Below are 21,915 nucleotides of genomic sequence, written 5' to 3'. Positions count from 1 at the left end.
GGCTGCAACACACATCATTTTGAGAGGTTAAAAATAGAAAATTGAAAAAATAAATAAAAGCTAACAAAAAAATCGGAATTTTTTTTTACCGAAAATGTAAAAAATCGGAACTTTTGGAGGTATCGGAATCAGTAAAAGGTGTCCCTATTTTACGAGCGGCCAATGTCAGGTGGGGGGGAGTGGCATTTTAAGGGGGTAAAAATAGAAAATAGAAAAAATAAATAAAAATAAATAAAAACTAACAAAATATCTTCAATTTTATACCGAAAAGTTTTTAAAAATCGGAACTTTTGGAGGTATTGGAATCGGAAAAATGTGTCCCTATTGTACAAGCAGCACATGTCAGGGGGCGGCATTTTGAGAGGTTAAAAACAGAAAATAGAAAAAAATAAATACAAATAAACAAAAGCTAACAAAAAATTTGAAATTTTTTTTACCGAAAAGGTTGTAAAATATCAGAACTTTTGGAGGTATCGGAATCAGAAAAGAGTAATTGATTTTTTCAAACTATTAACAAAATTTTATAATCACTGACGTATTTATGATTAAACCGAAATTTATTATGATGAATTAATTCTGGTGATATGATTTTAATTATTTTGGGCGGTTTGCGTTACAATACAGAAAGATTCGAAAAAGTGGTAAAAAAAATCAAATATGCAAGAAATAAAATGTTCCCATTGGCTATAAAAGTTACTTTGCAATCTACCTGAATCAATCTTTGGTGTGTTAAAGTAGTTTAAACGCTCTTTATTTCACTTTAAATATTAACTTTTTAAGAGTCGTAAGAATTTAAAAAAAGCGAAACATGCTCCCCTCTTCGTCTTCGTGAAATAGGAGCAAAGAGCTTCGTTTTCAGATTTTTTTTCGAGCACATGTTTGAAAACTGAACCGCTCAAAAGTAGAAAATAAAATACACAACAGAATGGAAAAGTGCTCAAACATAACATTTAAAATAAAAAATAAAATGAAAGACTCTTTCCCCGTAAGTTTCTTGTTTTAAGTGGTGGGGAGTAGTGACGGTTTCTCTCTCTCTATATATATATGTATATATATATTTTTATGGTTAGGTATCTCAGAAAAACTATTTTATGGGGGGTATCTCACCTTTTGTGGTATTAGTACGGAACAACACAAGAAGGTGCTTTTGCAGAGAAATGCCGTGCCATTTTTAAAATAGAATTAAAAATTTTTTTCAGAATATTTGTGTGAATTTTCAAAGAAGGTACCGTAATGAAGAGAATGAAGGAGAATGGTGCGGCATTCCGTAAAAAGCGAAAAACAAAAGAGGAGGAAGCAAAAAAGAATAAAGGCTGGTGAAATTCATGGAAAAGACTTCTATGGTCGAAATAGCTGAAACGAAAGTCGAAAATCAATCATGCTGAAACCGAAGATGAAGTTGAGATTACTTACGTTGATACTGTTACTTCGGAAGTCGACATTGACAGTGTTGATACATCAAAAATTGTCAATGATGATGATGCGCATGAAGTTGAAGAATTGGAAAGGCAATCACTAGTTGGCGCGAAAAACATATACTGCAACCGATTTTACAGATAATGACTATATATAAAGTTTCAAGTCTGTAGACCTAATATTTAGAAAGCCTACGCTTAAATATGATATTTTAATGCAGATTTCCTATTTATTACTATATTATATTGGACCCAATATATAGTAATGATTTATAAAGTTAAAAAAAATGACTCGTACGCCACCACCAAGAATTGAAACCAAAACGTTTTTTTTTTTCTTTTACACAGTGATCACCACTTATCAAGGCCCGGAAGCCACTAAGGGATAAGGGTTATTGCAAGTACATTACGTTAGTGTGGAGATTTGATGAAGTGTTTACTTAAGGGGGCGGTTCATTAGGAATTTGTTAACATTGGACTTGAAGACATCCAAGTTGTAGTCCGGTGGGAAGCAGGCAGACGGAACAGAGTTCCACAGGCGTGCAGTTCTAAGAAAGAAGCTTTGTTCATGAAATCCGCGTTTTGATTTAGGCACAGATAAAGAGTTACATTTTCACCCCAAACAAGACACATTGCCACTTTGGTGTAGGTGGCTACTACTGGGGCACTATGTTGGGATTTGGGCAGCAAGATGTCGGTTCACGTTACACTTGAACTTCTGTATGTCAGTACAGTTAAGGAAGCAGGGACCTGGAATGGAATTCCAGAGGCTAGCGGTTCTGGGGAAGAAACTACTGGAGTAGAAAGATCTTTTACATCTAGGGATCTCTACTGTGTGGGGGTGGGATTTAGCTGCCTGTCACGTTTGTCGAGGATGTCTATGTCGTGGGGGCACAAGTTTCTGCAGTTCGTCAGAGCATTCACCATTAAAATACTTGTAAAACAGGCAGAGGGATGCAACCTTTCATCGATGGGACAGAGGCTGAAGCTTAGATGCCAGTTCAGGGCCTATCAGATTGGTGACTCTCTTTCGAACTTTGTCTAGGAGCGAGAGACTAGCAGCAGATGCACCAGCCCAAATGTGACAACAATACTCCATACATGGGGGAATGGTGGCCTTATAGAGGTACAGGATACTTTCAGGTGTCAGTAGTTTTCTAGCACGGTAGAGGGAGCCTACCTTTTTCGCAGTGGCCCTGGCAATGTTTTCAATATAATTGTTCCAACTCATGTTTCCTGTGAACGTTAGGCCAAGCAGTTTGAAAGATGTACACTGGCCATTGCTATTGGTGACAGAGAAGGTTTCTTGTAATTATTGAAGGAAATGAATTTAGTCTTGGCAGCATTGAAGGTGACCATCCATTTATGTCCCCATTCCACTACAGATTGGAGGTCATCCTCTAGTGTTTTTTGCCATTTCTTTAGTTATGCGTTCATTTGTTTTCCTGTCATGCCTGTTATAGAGTGTGGTGTCATCAGCATATATACCCATCTCAGAAGCAGTTTTGTCGGGGAGGTCATTAGTCATTTATAAATATTAGGAACAATAGAGGTTCAAGGATAGACCTCTGAGGCACTCCCGCATTTATATCACACTGTTTAGATGTATGACCGTCGAGGACAACCTGGATTTTTCTCTTATCTAAGAAGGATTTAATTATGTTAAGTATTCTACTAGTGATACTGTATGATTTAATTTTCCTGAGGAGACCCTCATACCATACCCTGTCAAAAGCCTTAGATATATCTAGAGCTACCGCTCTGCCCTACCCCATTTTGTCCAGTGAATGGTATATACCTTCAGAGATTACAGTGAGGATGTCAGCTGTGGAACGGGCTTGTCTAAATCCATATTGTTTGTCAGTCAGAAGTTTAGCATCTGTAAGGTGTCGGACTAGAGCATGGTTAATTATGGTCTCAAATATTTTGGCGAAAAGTGGGAGGAGGCTAATGGGGAGATAATTTGATGGGCCAGTTCTTTCGCCAGAATTCTTGAATACTGGTACCACAGAAGCAGTTTTCCAACAGCCCAGAAAGCATGATTCATTAAGGCATTTGTTGTAGAGTTTGGAGAGAACTGGAGCTACTTTGGCTGAGCAATTTTTTAATAGCACAGCTGGGATGAGATCAGGTCCACATGCTTTTGAAGTGTCAAGGTTTTTTATAATAGTGTGTACCTGAGCAGGGGTGATTTTTAGATCATTTAGCGTGGCGTCTGTCCGCAAAGGAAAGTCAGGCAGGGGGTGGTTGGAACGGTCTAGTGTGGAGTTCGAGGCAAACCGGCTGGCAAGCATATTAGCCTTGTCAGTTGCTGAGCAAACAACCTCGTGGTGGTTGGTTAGTGGGGGAATTGTTGATTGCCCATTATTTACTACACTGTTGTAGATTTTCTAGAAGTCACGATTTCCTAATTTTTGTGCTTCGATACATTTTTTAGTGGTTTCAGTAAATTCTCTCTTAGCGGTCGCTATTTCTTTCTTAACGTTACTTCTAGCTTCTTTATACTTCTGTTTGTTTGAACTGGACTTATGTCGGTTAAATCTGCTTACGTTTAGCCTATGATTTGCTTTTTGTTTTGACGTTAATGCCTGAGCTATGAAGACATGTTTGCTGCAAAGCTAAAAATTGAAACAGGAACTAATAGCTATTATGTTATGCATGCATATTCATAATGCCATCGTTTAAACTTCACCTAGCTAATTCCATCTAATTTTCACAATTTTGTACTGATTTTCATCGGTTAAAACCCAAATATAAAGTTTTGCATGTGTTTTAAAACCCTATATATGACGTTTCATGTCTGTAGACCAAAAAACTGACAAAGGAGTTTGGTATGCAAAAGTTTTTAAACAAAAATATATAAATATATATAGAAAGAGGTTTATGTTTACTATAACCTTTTTACACAAATATTATGCAAGTATAAATCATGTAGAATATCTGCATGAATATAATTACAGTTAACTGAAGATGATCATCCCATAAGAAAAAAAAAAAAAAAACTAATAGGGAATTAATTAAAATGAATGTTTAAAAGAATATGCAAATTAGTGAGATCTTTTGCAGATGAATATAATTCCATGACCCATATATAACAAAGTTGTATTTTCTTTTTAAATAATAGAAAAAAGAATTTATGATATGAATATCAATACATACAGAAATTTTTTATATGGCGATTAAGCTACACTGAATATTCCGCGTTTCATCCACTCTAAGACTTTCAGGCTTATGCGCAAATTCTGTGGTTGTTTGTCTTTTTATATATAATATATGTATAAAAACGACAAACAACCACAGAATTCGTGCATAAGCCTGAAGAGTCCTAGAGTGAATGAAACACGGAATATTCAGTGTAGCTTAATCGCCATATATATTTTATAAATTACTAACTAGATCTACCTACATATTGAGCACTTTTGAAGTAAATACTTAAAGTTTACGCATAAATCTATACTTTCGTATATTAATTTTATGTGAGTAAATTAAGTAGTTATATATATATATATATATATATATATGTGTCATGATTAATACAAACGCACGTTGTAAGATAAAAGAAGATATGCAGCCAGCGTGCCGGTTGTAATGATATCACAACCAAATGGCACTTGCCAAAGTTCGAACTAGCATTATCGCCATGAAACACCTTAATGACATTCATGGTTAATTATTAGAATAAGACAATAAGAATGACAATGACACAATCGGGTATGAATGTACTAGAAATACATTAATTTATTTATATGAGTGTAATACAGGTGAATGCAAAAAAAAAAAAGAAGATAAAACAACAATAATGCAAACGGAGGTGCAGACAACATTACGGGTCGAGCTGGGGGGGCGGGCGATAATGAACTTTATTCATGGAGACGTATTATCTCTTATTGACGGGTGATTTTCATTATATAGTTCTCCATTGGAGGGATATTCATCTCCAAGAATAACATTCGGCCAAGGTAGATCCAAGCTTTGAGTTGATTTCACTTTTCGGTCCGATGGCGATCCGCCAATTCGGGTTGAGTGGACCATATTTCAGTCACCTATGCATCTTTCTACGCTGGTGTTCAACCCCATTTTTTCAGGGGCGCTGATATTACCAAGTGTTCTCGTTTCTGTCCGCAGCCCAACTGAATTCCCCCCTCAAGTTTTTTTTCTTCATGGCTGTGGTTTGGGGTTTCTCTCTGGCTTACACCCGTTCATGTTCGCTATCTTCTCGAAAGGCGATGGGGATGGGCCGGGGGATCTTGTCTCGGTGACTTTCTTTGCGTGGGTGGAATGGAGACAGGTTGGGGATGGGATATTTGCTTGACTAATACATACATTTAATATGACATAAAGAGAACGGGGTGTATAGTCTTTTCTTATAACAATATATATATAAATTTATGAATAAATTCACTGATCATTTTGAATATTAGAACACAGCAGCTAGGCGTAAAACGTCCAAATGTGGGCTTTATTTAGTCTTATTCACAAAGGGTACAAAAGGATGGCGGCCTTTTGAGTAAAATTTAGATATCTTCAGCAAAATCGCTCCCCTTCACTGTAGAGCTCTGCAGATGCCAATAAACTTTCTTCTCTAATAACTTGTTTCCTCAGATACCTACCTTTGGAATTCCCTCCCTCTTTCCTAACTGTACTGACTTGCAGAAATTTAAATGTAATGTAAACCAGCATCTTGCTGCACAACTCCCCTCTTATTTTCTTTTTACTCACATTCACCTTTAACAAGGCATGTCACCACTTGGACGCAGGGGCTACTATTTGGGATGATGTCTAAGAAAGATTAACAAGATGTTGGTTTATGATACATTTGAATTTCTGCTTATCAGTACAGTTAGGGAAGCAGGTAGCAGAAAGGGAATTCCAAAGTCTAGCTGTTCGAGGGAAGAAGCTATTAAAGTAAAAAGCTTTCTGAAATGAAAGGGTGTGATTTTGTTGCTAAGCGGATTTGTCAGAGATATGTATATCGAGGGGGCCCAAATGCAGTGAATTCAGAGCACATTCCATTAAAATACTTGTAGAACAAGCACAGAAATGCAGTATTGTGGCGATGGGACAGTGGATGGAGCCTAGTTGACAAAGTGGGACCTATTAGATTGGAGACTCTTTTTTGGACCCTATCCAAGTGTGTGTGTGTGTGTGTGTGTGTGTGTGTGTGTGTGTGTGAGAGAGAGAGAGAGAGAGAGAGAGAGAGAGAGAGAGAGAGAGAGAGAGAGAGAGACTAGTTGTAGATGCACTAGCCAAGATGTGGCAACAATACTCCATTACTCCATGCATGGGCGAATGATGGCTGTGTAGATGTAGAGGATACTCTCAGGTGAGTAGTTTTCTAGCATGATAGAGGAAGCCCAGCTTCCTTGCAGCATCCTTTGCAAATGTCCTCAATGTATTTGTTCCAGTTCATATTACCGGTCAATATTAATCTTGCTCCTAATCAAAGTGACCCCTTAGGTGGTCACTAGCAAAAAGTCTTGTTTGGAATGGTTAAAAGTAAATTCTTTAAATTTAAGCGTTTTTGATTTGAAAAAGTTTTAACGCATAAAAAATGTGTGCTTTGTCAATCTTCTATTGTTTTTTTTTTCTTCTTTCTTTCCAGTCTTATTATCGCCAGAAACTGTAAACTTTGATTGGAGAAACCCGTAAGTAAATGTTTAGTGGGCATATTTAGTTTTCTTAATGTTTTCTAACCCCTCCCCCAACCCCTCTCTCTACATACACCCATCAGATGTGACTGTGTTCGACTTGGACTGACTTTTAAAAATTCTTTTGTTTCTCTCCTCAAGAGTTGACGTCATCATCTCCTACATTTTGACATTTCTAGTGCATTTTGGAAGCAAACCTTTGACGCCCCCCCCCCCTCGCGCTTAATCATCTTGTTGCAGTCTTCTTATCCTGACATGTACTTACTGTAACCCTCCACAAAAAAAACAACAATTATACTAGTTAACATAATCTCTACTTATTGTCATAGGGTCCCAATGTATAAGACACGTATGTGTGTGTCTAATTAAACCAAAACTCCCAAATGTCGCTTCAGCTTCTTTATTTTTCATATAAAGAGATCACCACTTATCATGGCCCGGAAGCCATTTGAGGATAAGGATTAATGCGTGTATGTTGGAAGTAAGTATGATAACTCTTATCATAGACCCTTTTATGATTACCTCCCTTTTACGTTGTAATCCCATGATCCCTTTTTTTACTCCCCGCTTCCTCTTCCTGTCCTCAATAAAATATACTTCTCTTTATACCTGTCACAAGACGCCATTTTAGGTATACACCCTAATAGAGATGGAAGCGACACTGAGAGAAATGAAGATGCTTATGCCGAACTTGTACAGTTTCTGGACGACAAAAGTTTATCTTTAATAATGAGAGAAGCTACAGATAATGGGAGAAAAGCTCTCAAAATATTATGCAAACATTATGCAAGCAAAGGGAAACCAAGGGTAATCTCCTTGTACACCCAACTCACGTCTCTTAAAAAGAAAGGAGACAAAAGCGTTACAGAATACGTGATAAAAACTGAGACAATTTTAACAGCTCTGAGAAATGCCAGGCAAACAGTTGACGATACCCTAATTATCGCCATGATATTAAAAGGACTACCAAGCTGCTACCACCTTTTTCGATTTATATGACACACAGCAACAAAGAAATAACATTCCTGGAATTTAAAACAGAACTTCATGGTTTCGATGAAACATTGAAACATAAAATCCAGTCGACCAGTGACGAAGTGATGAAATTGACATCGTCTTTTTCAGAAAATACGATGGAGAGCCGTCACCAGCATGACGAACGTGAAATATCGTGCTTCACATGCGGCGGAAAAGGACATTTATTGAAAGAATGTCCCAACAACAAACACAAACAACGAAAACAGTGGTGTAGTTACTGTAAAAGAGAGTTCTGCCGTTATAAGCAAAAAGATACAATGAAAAAGGTAGCCGACACCGAAGGAAACTTCTTTGTAGTCAAAACGGAGGACTACTACTATATCCAAAACTTAATACCGCATACGAACCTACTAGTCGACGCAGGGGCCACTTCACACATTATAACAGATGCAAAGAAATTTAAGAATTTCGACCCAACATTCCGTTTTGAGAACCACTACATGATGTTGGCAAATGGAACTAAAACCAGTGGCTTAGCCTTAAAAATAGGAGACGCTGAAGTCTGCCTTTTAGACACTAACAGAAACTCCATTACGACTACCTTAAAAGGGGCACTACTTATACCTTCATATCCACAGGATATATTTTCTGTGAAAACTGCGATCCAAAACAGAGCGGCAGTTATTTTTGAAGAAGATGGGAATATACTAAAACATAAAAATGGAACGAAATTCAAAATACACGTGCGCAACAGACTATACTTCCTAAAAACTATGGAGGAAGGAAATGCAGACGACAGTTGTCATCAATGCCACGATATCCACTCGTGGCATAAAATACTCAGCCATTGCAATTACGATGACATAACAAAACTACTCAATGAAAGAGTGACAAATATTCTGTATTTAGTACATCCAGACCTAGCCGGTCCCATAGAACCAGCGGATTTAAACGGGAACAAATACGCCATCTCCTTCACTGACGACTTTTTCTGGTGCCGTATTTGTATAGTTTATTAAAAACAAAAGTGACGCCACATTTGCCACTGAAAAATTCCTTGCAGATATTTCGTCATACTGAGGTCGGATAATGGTTCGGAGTTCAAGTCAAACGACTTTGGAAAACTACTCCGCTGTAACAACATAAAACACAAAACCTCAGCGGCATAATCGCCTCATCAAAATGGAACGGCCGAAAGAAACTGGCAAACTCTATTCGAAATGACAAGATGCCTTATCATAGAAAGCGGCTTACCAAAAACCCTGTGGAGCTATGTAGTTATAACATCTGCAGTTATACGGAACAGATCCTTCACTAACTATCTAAAACAGACGTCCTACCACAAGATGACCAGGAGAAAACCAGACTTATCAAGGATGCACATTTTTGGTTCACCTTGCTATGCCTACTCCAACATAAAAAGAAAACTAGACCCAATGTTCCAGAGGGGAATCTTTGTTAGATACGACAGAAACAGCCCGGCATATCTTATATACCACCCAGAAAACAGGAAATTGTGTAAATAGACTGGTAAAATTCACCAACAGCACCAACGACCAACACACTCAAACACAAACCCACTCATCAAGCGATGATGACGCATTTTTCCCCCAAGAAACTTAATAAAAAATTTAAAGTCAAGGGAAAATCCTGAACAGTCCAATACTGACAAACAAACCGAGTCTATAGTAGAAACTAGCTGTATGCAAAGATAGCCGACACGCAGGCACAAAATGCCCAGCTACCTAGAAGACTATGTGACAGGAGTCCAGGATGGGAGCGGCCATGCATTAATCGACACTGACTACTGCTACAAGGCTGCACATGGCATACCCCACACTTACAGAGAAGCTGTGACTTCCCCAGCGACACACCACTGGATCCAAGTGATGCGGGAAGAAATTGACTCCCTAAAAGAAAATAATGTATACCATCTAACACCCTTATCCAAAGGCAGAACGACAGTAAGCGGTAGCTGGGTGTATAAAATCAAAGAAAACGCAGACGGGTCCCCTAAATACAAGGCCAGGTTCATCGCAAGAGGGTGCAACCAAATTAAGGGAGTAGACTACACCGAGACTTTTTCTCCAACGGCCGATATCTCATCAGTCTGCATGTTAATGCAAATAGCTATCTAATACAATCTAATAGTACACCAAATGGACGTAAAAACGGCGTATCTCCATGCTCCAATTGACCACGAAATTTACATGAACAACTGGAGGGATTCGAGACAAAAGGGGAAAAAGACGAGAAACTAGTCTTGTTTACTGAACAAATACCTGTATGGCTTAAAACAATCAGGCAGAAACTGGAATCAAACCCTGCACAGCTACTTCAGCAGACATGGCTTTACCCAAAATCAGGTGGACCATTGCATTTATACGTGACACAATGACAAAGAAAAAATATCATCGTCTCGTGGGTTGATGATTTAATCATTGCTGCCGATAACATCAACTCACTAAATGACACCAAACAGGCGTTAACATCGGAATTTAAAATGAAAGACCTCGGAAAGCTGCACTATTTCCTTGAAATAGGCTTCAATATAACCGAAGGTTATATCCAGATGAACCAAGAAAAATATGCAACAAAAATATTGGAAAGGTTTGACATGTCCGAATGCAAACCTAGGATGACCCCATGCGAGCAAAACTGGATCTAGCTGGCGAAGAGGATGACATGGTTGACCCTAGAAAATACTGCGAGGTCGTCGGGAGTCTAATTTACCTGATGATCTGCACCCGACCAGACCTATGCTACATTGTCGGGAAATTGTTGCAATATTTGTTCAAGCCTTGAGAAAAGCATTGGGTAGCAACTAAACACGTACTGAGATCCGTAAAGGGTACAATGCAACACCAACTGCACTACGCAAAAACAAATCATCCAATCCATCTAATCGCATACCGTGACGCCGATTGGGCGTCTGATCAACGAGACAGATGCAATACATATTGCTTTCGCCTAACCCAGGATGGGCCACCTGTTACCTAGAAGTCAAAAGGGCAACCTACGGTCGCTCTATCCACGTGCAAGGCTGAGTACATAGCGCTGGCAAAAGCCACCCAAGAGGGGCTATACCTTGTGCAACAATTCAAGAAAATGGATCCAAACTGAGAACACATCCCAATCAAAATATTCGGAGACAGTTAAAGCGTTATAGCACTTTCTAAGAACCCCATTCATCGTTAAGATGTAAACACATCGACATTAATTACCATTTTACAGAGAAGCTCTGAATAATAACAAAATACAATTAATTTACTGTCTACAGCAGAAATGATCACTAACATCATGACAAAATCTCCAACCCAGACGAAGCTGGACAAGTTTAACAAGTTTTTATTCGGACCCTAAACTGACACTAATCTGCTCTCACATATCTATGTTTTTGTAAAAAAATAAATAAATAAATAAATAAAATCATAAATAAATAAATAAATAAATAAATAATATGCTGAGAGCAGGTGGGGGTGTTGAAAGCAAGTATGATAACTCTTATCATAGACCCTTTTTATGATTACCTCCCTTTTACGTTGTAATCCCACAATCCCTTTTTTTACCCCCCCCCCCACTTCTTCTTCCTGTCCCAAATAAAATATACTTCTCTTTATACCCATGACATGTGTGTTTGTGTCCTCCTTCAAATCTTCGTTCCAGTTCCTTTTCTCTTTTCACTGAAATGCAACTCGCAACAGTGTATGGTAGTCATTGAGACAATAGCGCAATAATCGTTAGTAATGGAAATTTGGTATAATTAGATTATTTAAAAGGGCAGTTTAACAAGAACTTGTTTACGTTAGACTTACAACCATATTGTAGTTAGTTGTAAAGCAGACCAGCGGAACAAAGTTCTTCAGGCGGGCAGTTCTAGGAAAGAAGTTTGTTCATGGAATTCATGTTTAGATTTAGGCACTGATAGAGTGGGGGAATTATTGATGGTGGTGGTGGTGATGTTGTTGTTGTTGTTGTTGTTGCTGCTGCTGCTGTTGTTGTTGTTGTTGTTGTTGTTCTTCTTCTTCTTCTTCTTCTTCTTCTTCTTCTTCAAATCTAAACTCGTCATAGACACATTAAAACAAGATGACAATATAAAACAAACAACTTTTCGGCTTTCATTTTCTTAACATATCCAATCAAATAAAATCATTTTTTTTTATTTGTAAAAAAAAAAAAAAAATCTTTATATACTTGAATCATCTTCAAATGTTGACATATTTCTTTGACTTTTCTTTATTCGTTTATGATTCATCTAATTTGAATCTCATTAAATTGAAAACCCCAATCGCATTATCATCATAAATTTCTTGTGGCAAATCTGTGCAACCCTCAAAATTTTTGTTTCTTGCACTTCTAAAAATGTTTTCACATCAAATACAACAAATTTTTGTTGTTGTTATAACAAATCTTTAGTTGAATCATTTGCAATTTTTGAAGTAGCACTTTTTTTTTTTTAGCTCTCTACATTAAGTGGCTTCATGTCCTGTCTGAAGCGATTTCCATAAAAATAAATCTTTATTAGGATGTCTATAATTCATCTAATTCAAATCTCATTGAATTGAAAAACCCAATCACTTTTATAATAAAATTATTGTGCTTGTACATTGCAAAACATTTTGCAAGTTTAAATGTTTTCATTTTATTTTTTTAAAGGAACAAAATCCAGATGGAGGTCAATTGCTGTGACAACCCCAAAAAACAGTTGTATATTTTATTTTTAACAAACTTTATGATGTCTGTAAGTTCAATATCTTTCTTTGTCCCCATCACATCTAATTTTATTTTTATGTGAAATCCGAGCCTTTTAATCAGGTCACCTGACAGACCTTTTGGCTGGGAACAAAGTGTTTTGCTTAATTTTTGTTTAATATTTTCAATCTTTACATTTACAAAAAATAAATGATAAAAACTACAAAAAAAACAAAGACTAAAAATTGACCTTGTGTCTAACTCTGCCCTCATGGGGAGACATGTAAATAGGAACAAAGTGTAGTATCTGTTCTGATACTACACTTCACCTTTTCTGTCCTCAGCCAGAAGAGGAGAAATACTTCTAGACTGCGGCAATTTTTTTATTTTTGTTCCTATCCAGAGTGCCTCTTTTTGGGGAGCTGGATTTTCCCTATATTAAAAACCGATCTTGTGTCTAACTCTGCCCTCGTGGGTAGGCAAGTAAATAGGCACACAAAGACTGGCAACAGCAGCAGCGGCAGCTGATTATGATGATGATCATCAGCATTTTTGGGCAGGTTCATCGTCATCATGATGATTATCATCATCTCTGGCCAGGTCTTTATTTATCCCTCCCATTTCCTACCATGTTTTCTTTGGCCTTCCCTTGTGAAGTTGCTATCTTAAATGTTCATGTACTAACCTAACAACTTTCATCTATCCTTTCGTGACCATACCATCGAAGTCTACTATCTGATACTACTACACCAGGCTGTGATGTTTGTAAGTTCAAATGTTTCTTTGTTTTTGCAATACAACCCCCACTCTCATCTAATTGCATTTTTATGTGAAATCAGAGTGTTATTAACAGCAGATGATGATGATGATGACGATGATGACGATGATGATATCGTCGTCGTCGTCGTCGTCGTTGTCATCATCATCATCATCATCATCATCATCATCATCATCTCTGGCCAGGTCTTTATTTATCCCTGTCACTTCCTACCATGTTTTCCTTGGCCTTCCCCTGTGAACTTGCTATCTTAAATGTTCATCTACTAACATAGCAATTCACATCTTTCCTTTCAACGTGACCATACCGGTTTCCTATGAGGCCACCAGTTTGCCATGGTTAGCAACCTGTGTTGCTGAAGGATTGGATCCTGATAACTGAGCAGTCTATAACCTGAAAAGGTGATGAAATTAAAACAAAAAAAAACATACATCCCTGCCAAACCGTTAAAAGATACTACTCTGATGTCCCAAGAAAAAAACATACAATTGTTCATATTGTTGTTGTTGTACAAAATGGTACTAAGATCAAAGACCATGCTACATCCCAAGTAAAAACACTACTATTAAAACTGTACCTTACTTCTTTAATCCGATAAGGAAACTTATCAGAGTTCATTATGAGTTTGTTTCATTTTTTGGAAAATCCAGCAATTCATGAATGCTTCTTTTTTTTTTTACATGGAAGTCATCACTTATCAAGACCCAGAGGCCATTCGGGGATAAGGGTTATTTGTGTGTACAGTAATCAATGGGATAATATCATAGTAGTCGTTAGTAATCGAGATTTGATAAATTGGATTACTTAAGGGGGTGGTTTATCAGGAATTTGTTTATGTTGGACTTGGAGACATCCAAGTTGTAGTCAGGCGGGAAATAGGCAGAACAGACATAAGAGAGTTCCACAGGCATGCACTTCTAAGAAAGAAGCTTTTTTCATGAAATCTATGTTTTGATTTAGGTACAGATAAAGAGTGGGGAAAATTATTGACAGCGGTTTCAGCTAGACGAGTGCTTATCGTGAAAGATTGGCGAGGGGGGAACCAGAGACCAGACGAGCACTTACCATGGAAGTAATGATAAAACAAAGACAGGCTCGCAATGTTTCTTTTGTGGGAGAAAAGTTACAGGAAAGAGAAAAGGGCATCCTCCACTAAGCCACAAAGTCTATTTTGTACTCTGTCAAGGAAGGATAAGCTGTTTTTAGCAGCTCCTGCCCAGCAGTACTCCATCCTTGGACGTACTTGGCTTTTATATAGATAGAAAATTACACCAGCAGTGAGATATCTACTGGAGCGGTAGAAGGATCCCACCATTTTCCCAGCGATCTTGGCAATAGATTTGATGTACGTGTTCCATTTCAGATCAGGAGTAAAGGTAAATCCCAGAAGCTTGTCAAAACATGGAGCCTCCCCAAGATGAGAGCCATCCATTTCAATTGATGCCAGATGGGGATCAGAGCGTTGATGATATAAAGATAGAAGGTTTTTTTTTTTTTTGGTTTTGAATAGTTATCTTAGCAGGAGACTGGAACATTCCGATTTAAAGTACTAACCTTGATCAAGATGTCAGGGAATCAACACCAAAATAACTAAGCTACTGCAGATTAAGACACATTTATGAAAGCAAATGACATATTAAACATAAATACTTTGAAATATACAACTTTGTATATGATACTGGAGAAAGAGAAAAAATGAACAGTTAGAAAATTCTTTGGTCTCTCAAAAGTTTGTTATTGTGGTTTGAGATGAGAGTAGTCAAGGCTTGAGCGTCCAATGGACAGGAAGAGGATAAATTAAGGGGACGTCTTTTCTCATTGCTTTCTGAAATTTCTCTGCAGACCAACCATGATTACCAAAGGGGGTTAAGTAGTTCACAGATGAAATCAAATTTTTATCCAGAACAATTTTGACCAACAAAATACCAACTTTGTGGATGTTTGTTTTGTAGTTTATTACTTTTATCTAGCCATACACATACACATACAAGCAACTGCCTTTTATATGTATGCCCTGTATTTAAGAATTCAGGTGATAAGTCTCAGTACAGACCAATAAGTCTCCTGTGTGTCATGAGTAAGTTGCTGGAATCCATATTAAATAGAGAAGTAGTCAACCACCTCAGCAGAAATAACCTTCTTAGTGACACGCAATATGGTTTCCGTTCTGCAAGATCTACCGCAGATGTGCTAACGGTTATATCTCATAGGATTAGTGAATCTCTCAACAAAGGCTTCCTTTCTAGGGCAATTGCTCTTGACATATAAAAGGCCTTCGACAAGGTATGGCATAAAGGCCTACTTCACAAGTATAACTGGAAATGTTCTCTCTATCATTAAATCATTTCTCTCTGATAGGCTCATAAGAGTAGTGGTTGATGGACAAAAATCAGAGGCCTGCAGTATTAATGCTGGAGTCCCTCAAGGGTCCGTCCTGGGCCCAACTCTCTTCCTGAATCTACATCAATGATCTCCCTAAACATATTTTTTTTTATTACATTTTCACCCCAAACAAGGCAAATTGCCACTTTGGTGTAGGGGGCTACTATCAGGGGCAACAACTACTGGGGTACTATGTAGGGATTTGGGCAGCAAGGTGTCGGTTCGCGTTACACTTGAACTTCTGCACGTCAGTACTGTTGGGGAAGCAGGGACCTGGAATGGAATTCCAGAGGCTAGCGGTTCTGGGGAAGAAACTATTGGAGTAAAAAGATCTTTTACATCTAGGGATCTCTACAGTGTGGGGGTGGGATTTAGCAGCCTGTCGGGTTTGTCGAGGGTGCACACGTCGTGGGGGCACAAGTGATTGCAGTTCGTCAGAGCATTCACCACTAAAATACTTGTAGAAAAGGCAGAGGGATGCAACATTTCGTCGATGGGACAGAGGCTGAAGCTTAGATGCCAGTTCAGGGCCTATCAGGTTTGCGACTCTCTTTTGAACCTTGTCAAGGAGCGAGAGACTAGTAGCAGATGCACCAGCCCAGATGTGGCAGCAATACTCCATACATGGGCGAATGGTGGCCTTATAGAGGTACAGGATACTTTCGGGTGTTAGTAGTTTTCTAGCACGGTAGAGAGAGCCTACCTTTCTTGCAGCGGCCCTGGCAATACCTTCAATGTAATTGTTCCAACTCATGTTTCCTGTGAACGTTTGGCCAAGGAGTTTGAAAGATGGACTCTCAGATAAAGAGTCGTTGGCCATTGCTATTGGTGGTAGAGAGGGTTTCTTGTAATTATTGAATGAAACTAGTTTAGTCTTGGCAGCATTGAACGCGACCAACCACTTTTGTCCCCATTCCACTACAGATTGGAGGTCTTCCTCTAGTGTTTCTGCCATTTCTTTAGAAATGTGTTCATTCGTCTTCCTGTCGTGCCTGCCATAGAGTGTAGTGTCATCAGCATATATACCCATCTCAGAGGCAATGTTGTCGGGGAGGTCATTTATGAATATCAGGAACAATAGAGGTCCAAGGATAGAACCCTGGGGCACCCCCGCATTTATATCATATTGTTTAGATGTACGACCGTCGAGGACAACCTGGATTTTTCTCTTATCTAAGAACGATTTAATTATGTTAAGTATTCTACCAGTGATACCGTATGATCTGATTTTACTGAGGAGACCCTCATGCCATACCCTGTCAAAAGCCTTAGATATATCTAGAGCTACCGCTCTGCCCTCCCCCGCGTTGTCCAGTGAATGGTATATATGTTCAGAGATCACAGTTAGGATGTCTACTGTGGAACGGGCTTGTCTAAATCCATATTGTTTGTCAGTCAGAAGTTTAGCATCTGTAAGATGATGGACTAGAGCATGGTTAATTATGGTCTCAAATATTTTGGCAAAAAGTGTGAGGAGGCTAATGGGGCGATAATTTGATGGGTCAGTTCTTTCGCCAGAATTCTTGAATACTGGTACAACAGAAGCAGTTTTCCAACAGACCGGAAAGCAAGCTTCATTAAGGCATTTGTTGTAGAGTTTGGAGAGAACTGAAGCTACTTCGGCTGAGCACTTTTTTAATAGCACAGCTGGGATAAGATCGGGTCCACATGCTTTTGAGGTATCAATGTTTTTTATGATAGCATGCACCTGAGCAGGGGTGGTTTTCAGATCGTCTAGTGTGGCGTCTGTCCGCATAGGAAAGTCAGGTAGGGGGTGGTTGGAAGGGTCCAGTGTGGAGTTTGAGGCAAACCGACTGGCAAGCATGTTAGCCTTGTCGGTTGCTGAGGAGACAACCTCGTGATTGTTGGTTAGTGGGGGAATTGTTGATTGCCCATTATTTACTACACTGTTGTAGATTTTCCAGAAGTCTCAAGTTCCTAGTTTTTGTGCTTCGATGCGCTTTTTAGTGGTTTCCGTAAATTCCCTCATAGCTGTCGCTATTTCTTTCTTAACGTTATTTCTAGCTTCTATATACTTCAGTCTGTTTGAACTGGACTTATGTCGGTTAAACCTACGGTATGCATGCTGCTTTTGAGCAATGGCAGTTGCACAAGTCGACGTAAACCATTGGGGAGAGTGGGGTTTACTATAAAATTTCCGCATGGGAACATGCGCAACGATTGCAGTTTTGAACCAGTCAGTGGTCTCTTTTGCACATTGTTCAGTAGGGAGAGAGAAAATATTTTTCCATGGAGCATCTCTAATTAGTTCCCTGATGGCTTCCCAGTCAGCCTTATCATAATATCTCGTTGTTTTGAGCACTGGCTCTTCAGTTTTGGGTCTAGAGTTTAGGGCGATTTCAACCATTATCACTGCATGATCAGCGTTCCCGAGTGGGCTGTGGGCCTTCGTTATGCAGTCATCGGGAACTGTGGTCAAAAACAGATCTAGAAGTGATGCGTGTTGTTCTTCCTGGTCAGGGAAACAGGTTGGAAACGTAACAATTTGTGATAGGGAGTGAGATATAGCGAAGCTATGGGTTGTGCTGCCCGCTGCATCTGTGTGAGTAGAGAATCCAAGCCAGTTTTTGTGGTGGACATTAAAGTCACCAAACACATGTATTTGTGCGCTAGTGTCGAGGGTCAGTGCCGTGTCTATGCTGTCAGATACTTTGTTTATTATGGAGCAGTCCTGAGTCGAGGGAGAGCGGTAGAGAAAATAATAGTAGCTAATATTGTGTTGCATGTTTGATGACACGACCATCTATGGCAACACATCAAAGGCTGTAAATGACAAAGCTCTCTCTGATTCTCTCTCCTCTGATCTTGAGCACGCCGTTCAGTGGGGGAAAACGTGGCCGGTTACCTTTAATGCATCTAAAACCAAACTCCTATCTTTACATCATCAACGCTCTGATCCCAATCTGGCATCAATTGAAATGGATGGCTCTCGTCTAGGAGAAGCCCCATGTTTTGACAAGCTTCTGGCCTTGACTTTTACTCCTGATCTGAAATGAAAACATACATCGTCTGTTGCCAAGGTCGCTAGAAAGATGGTGGGATCCTTCTAACGCTCCAGAAGATATCTCACTACTGTTGCAATTCTCTATCTATATAAAAGCCAAGTACGTCCAAGGATGGAATACTGCTGCCATATCTGGGCAGAAGCTGCTAAGAACAGCCTATCCTGCCTTGACAGAGTACAAAATAGATTTGTGACTTAGTGGGGGATGCCCTTTTCTCTTCCCTGCAACCTCTCTCCCACAGAAGAGATGTTGCAAGCCTATCTTTGTTTTATCGTTATTTCCATGGCAGGTGCTCGTATGAACTCACAGGCACCCTCTCGCCAATCTTTTACAAAAACACCCGTCTAGCTGAATCCACTGTAAAAAACTTTCCCCACTCTTTATCTGTGCCTAAATCAAAACGTAGATTCAATGAACAAAGCGTCTTTCTTAGAAGTGCCTTCCCACCTGACTACAACCTGGGTGTCTTCAAGTCCAACGTAAACAAATTCCTGATGAACCGCCCCCTTAAGTAGACACTTTATTAAATCTCCACACTAACGTACTGTACTTACAATAACCCTTATCCTTGAGTGGCTTCCGGGCCTTGATAAGTAATGATCACCTTGTAAAAAAAAAAAAAAAAAAAAATTATTATAATTTAACCTAAAAAAAACTAGACCAGATCAGAGTCGAGTATGTGAGGAATATATATATCTATAAAAGTGAAATTGTGTGTGTGTGTGTGTGTGTGTGTGTGTGTGTGTGTATGTGTTTGGATCAAAACACTTAAAATTTTAGATATAGGTTACTTGAACATGGATCAAACATTTTAATTTGATTTGAGCCCAAAGCAACAAATGTTAAGGGGTCAAAATTGGGGTCAAATTAAAAAATAAATTACCTCTGCAGTTTCTACCAAATTACTCAGCCAATTTTTGGTCTAAACATTTGAAATTTTGCATAAAGTGTATTCAAACATAGGGCAAGCTTTTTAATTTTTTTTTTCTGAAAATTTGGCTTCCAAGGGGTCAAATTTCAAAAGACTTGACCTTTGTGGTCTCTAGCAAACTATTCAGCCAATTTTGGGTCTAAGCATTTGAAATTTTACATAATAGGTATTCAGACATGCAGCAAGCTTTTTAATCAGTTTTGGGCGAAAATTTTGCTGCCAAGAGGTTAGCGTTGAAAGAGTTTACCTTTGCAGACTCTATTAAACTCCTCCACCAATTTTGGGTCTAAACACTTGAAATTCTAGATGTAGGTTATCTGGACATGAGTGCAATTTTTTAATATATATATATATATACATATGCAAATAAAGTTATGAACAGTAACATTGAGCCTGAGCAAAGCCGGGTTGAACTGCTAGTAATGTTGAAAACAGTAAATTTCCACAAAAGGATAGAGTAACAAAAAGAACACAAACGAAACAGGTAGTGTATGTTCGCCTTTTGTTTTTAGTCCGTGCATGTGTGAAGTTGTGAACAAAAGTTGCTCATGAACGTTACTAGTTGTACCTTTGAGCCAACGGCCTAGACTTGATTTAACCTAACTTAATGTGTGTCAGTCAACCTTATTTTAAAGGAAAAGAACTTGTCTTCATAATGTTAGAAGTTTAGAATGCAACTAATTTGCATGTGATTTGAAAAAAAAAGAATGATTAAAAGCAGATGCAGCTGGTTAGAGATTGCTGCGGAAAAATGCTGGTGTTGGAAATTTTGTCAAACAAACACAGGGTGGAACGATAAAAGTTTTGCCCTAAAGAAAACAACACTACAACTTTATATTTTAAAACTTTTATCGAAAAACTCAATTCAGGTAACTTGATTATGTAATAGAGCTGCTATCTATTTAATGTAACCGCCTTCAGCCTCAATCACCGCCTCAATACGTGTCTGAAACTGGGAGCATGCCTTTTCCACAAATGCCGGTAGGAGCTTTGGGAATACTCGACAGATGGCAGCGATCAGACTTGCTTTGTTATTGTGGGAGGTCATGTTGGTGATGTTCTCAACATATGAACAAACGAAGTAGTTCAGTGGATTCAGGTTGAGGGAGGAGGGAGCCAGAGAAGGATACAAAGTCGTAGCACTTCTTCTGAAGCTAAACCTGGGACTCTTTGGACTTGTGGGTCGGCACTGAGTCCTACTGCCACACCCAGGGTCTGTCAACAGCCACCTAATTGCACCAGGAAGTCACCACACTCTTCAGCACATCCAGGTACACTTTGATGTTGACTTTCAAGCCAACTTCGAAGATGTGAGGTGGCATGATGTGGCCCTCACTTGAACCCCCCCCCAAAGAACATAACCGTTTTTGTGCCCTTATTACACCTGTTTTTTTACAAATTAAAAATATTTCCTCCAATTAAATTTGTATTTTTTTAATTTATGTAAATTCTAATTCTATAAAGTAACAGAATTTTAATAATCTTAAAAAATGTTTGTTTCTTTTCGAAGGTGTTGTCACTGAGCAGTGTGATCGTAAGTTTCACTTACATTTATAGATTTCAAAACTCGGGAGAAGCAGAGAAGATGTTACTTAAAGACCAAAATTCGCAGAAGTCATCTTCCTCTCTCTATATTTGGTATATCCATTTTGGTATCAACATACTCAATCTTATCATTTCTTGCTTTGGTTTGTATGGAGTATGGAAGAAAAGCGTCTTAGAAGTGGTAAGTTAATTAGATCCTAATTATTTTATTTTGGTGGGGAGGGCGAAACCATCCAACTGAAGATTAACAGTTTTTCCAAATAAAATACAGGATTCTCTCCCTTAAAATTTGTTTTGTAAAGTTCTGATTTTTATAAATATTTTGAACATTACATTAAAATATTTTGTATAAGCCAAAGTTGTATTTCTGTCTGTTCAATTAGATTTCAGAAAATACTATAGAAACACACATAGACTTTACATATTACTTTTCTGTATCATGCTAAACTGGTTATGGTAAAAAAAAAAAAAGCGTTGCGTATTCATTCGCTTGAAATCACTGGGGATTTTTCCAAAATTG

At 38.5% G+C, this 21,915-nt stretch overlaps 1 protein-coding gene across 2 annotated transcripts in view; it reads left to right on the top strand.

Moving 5' to 3' along the window:
- Positions 1–21,915, top strand: part of LOC145293682 (uncharacterized) — an 84,647-nt gene that overhangs the window by 37,739 nt on the left and 24,993 nt on the right. For both annotated transcript variants that reach the window (XM_080140080.1, XM_080140079.1), the window contains exons 2-4: positions 7,018–7,060; positions 12,698–12,782; positions 21,361–21,576. In XM_080140080.1, the coding sequence (XP_079996206.1) occupies positions 12,711–12,782; positions 21,361–21,576 (288 nt within the window). In that variant the 5' untranslated portion in view covers positions 7,018–7,060; positions 12,698–12,710. The remainder of the gene's footprint in view (positions 1–7,017; positions 7,061–12,697; positions 12,783–21,360; positions 21,577–21,915) is intronic.

Source organism: Euprymna scolopes, chromosome 15 (genome assembly GCF_053919585.1).
Source record: "Euprymna scolopes isolate OS-2025 chromosome 15, ASM5391958v1, whole genome shotgun sequence".
Lineage (NCBI taxonomy): Eukaryota > Metazoa > Mollusca > Cephalopoda > Sepiida > Sepiolidae > Euprymna > Euprymna scolopes.
The sequence above is the reverse complement of the archived record's forward strand: the minus strand, read 5'-3'. Positions and strand labels throughout refer to the sequence as shown.